General features: G+C 26.6%; 2 protein-coding genes across 2 annotated transcripts in view, besides 1 other annotated feature; one reads left to right on the plus strand and one right to left on the minus strand.

Annotated features, from left to right (window-relative positions):
• The window catches only part of EDI_119070 (uncharacterized protein), a gene marked incomplete at both ends in the record, with an annotated part of 699 nt that extends 131 nt beyond the window's left edge, over positions 1–568 (minus strand). Inside the window, one exon of the mRNA XM_001733491.1 lies at positions 1–568. This exon is cut by the window's left edge and continues 131 nt beyond it. Within this exon, the coding sequence (XP_001733543.1) occupies positions 1–568 (568 nt within the window).
• Positions 560–622: a microsatellite.
• A 59-nt stretch (positions 623–681) lies between these two features.
• On the plus strand, positions 682–1,282 carry EDI_119180 (uncharacterized protein; the record flags this gene model as incomplete). The annotated part of the gene is made up of 1 exon (XM_001740986.1): positions 682–1,282. A coding segment is annotated over one exon (601 nt), but the record flags the coding sequence as incomplete, so codon positions are not given.

Here is a 1,282-nt window from a genome sequence, read left to right on the forward strand (position 1 = left end):
ATAAGATCTTTTTTTTAGATGAATATTGGATATCATTTACAAGAGCAATATAACAATGAGTTTCACTTTCAATTAGTTTAGTTGGTTTTGGTTTATCATAAGGATATAAAATTGATTTTATTTCAAATGATAAATCATTAATTAATTCTCCAATTACAGCCAATGCTGTTCCACTGACAATATGAGCTAATTGATCTTTATTAATAATTAAATTTACATGACTTGTTATATCTTCTAAATAACAAGTATCTGAATCATCAACATATGAATCTTCATTAAAACTAATTGAATCAACACTTTTAATACTTTTATATTGATTTAATAATGTAGGAATTTTTTTTGATTTTTTAAATAAAGTACCAATAAGAGCTACTCTTCCTTGTGGGATATGAGATAATTTTTCAACAATACAAATATTACTATCTACTTTTTTTACTGAAATTTCTAATAATGGTCTTAATCTTTTCAATCTATCAAAGTAAATTGTACCATATTGTTCAATATATTCCATTTTTTCCATCAAAAACGAGGTTTTTTCAATCACAATATTTACTTCTGGTCTTTTCATTCCTTTTATTATTTTTTGTTTTTAGATTTTTTTTTTTTTTTTGTTTGTTTGTTTGAAGATGAAAAAGAAAAATAAAATTAAAAAACTCGTATTTTGTGATTTAAACATCTTTTATGGAAGTTGGCTCTTTAAATGTAATTGAAGCTATTGCCTTGGGAGAAAATGAAACTGAAATTCCTAAAAAACGAGAGAATAAAAAAGATATTGATGAATTTGCAAGACATACTATTTGGATTACATACAGAAAAAATATGCCATTAATTAAAGAAAAAACTACAGACTCAGGATGGGGATGTATGATTCGATCATTACAAATGGTACTTGCACAAACATTTCTTTCAATTGTTCTTGGAAATAATTGGAAATATGAAAATAATTGTATGAATACAGAAAGAAATATTTTTCATATAAAATCAATTATTAATTTGTTTGGAGATTCAACTGGAAGTTTATTTTCTATTCACAGATTAGTTGCAAGAGCATCTACAAGGGGAGTTACTGAAGGACAATGGTGGGGACCATCATTTGCTTCTGATATAGCTGCAGAACACATTAATGAGATGAGAGTCTTTAGAACACGTGGGTATGTTGCTAAATTAGGAAGTATTGTTGGACCGAAGATTGAAGAGTTGAGTAAAGATGAAGTAGGATTTAATCCATGTATAATATTTGTTCCATTACGACTTGGTCCAGAATCACCTGAAAATGAATTTA

This window comes from Entamoeba dispar, genomic scaffold (genome assembly GCF_000209125.1).
Source record: "Entamoeba dispar SAW760 scf_1105229463471 genomic scaffold, whole genome shotgun sequence".
Lineage (NCBI taxonomy): Eukaryota > Evosea > Mastigamoebida > Endamoebidae > Entamoeba > Entamoeba dispar.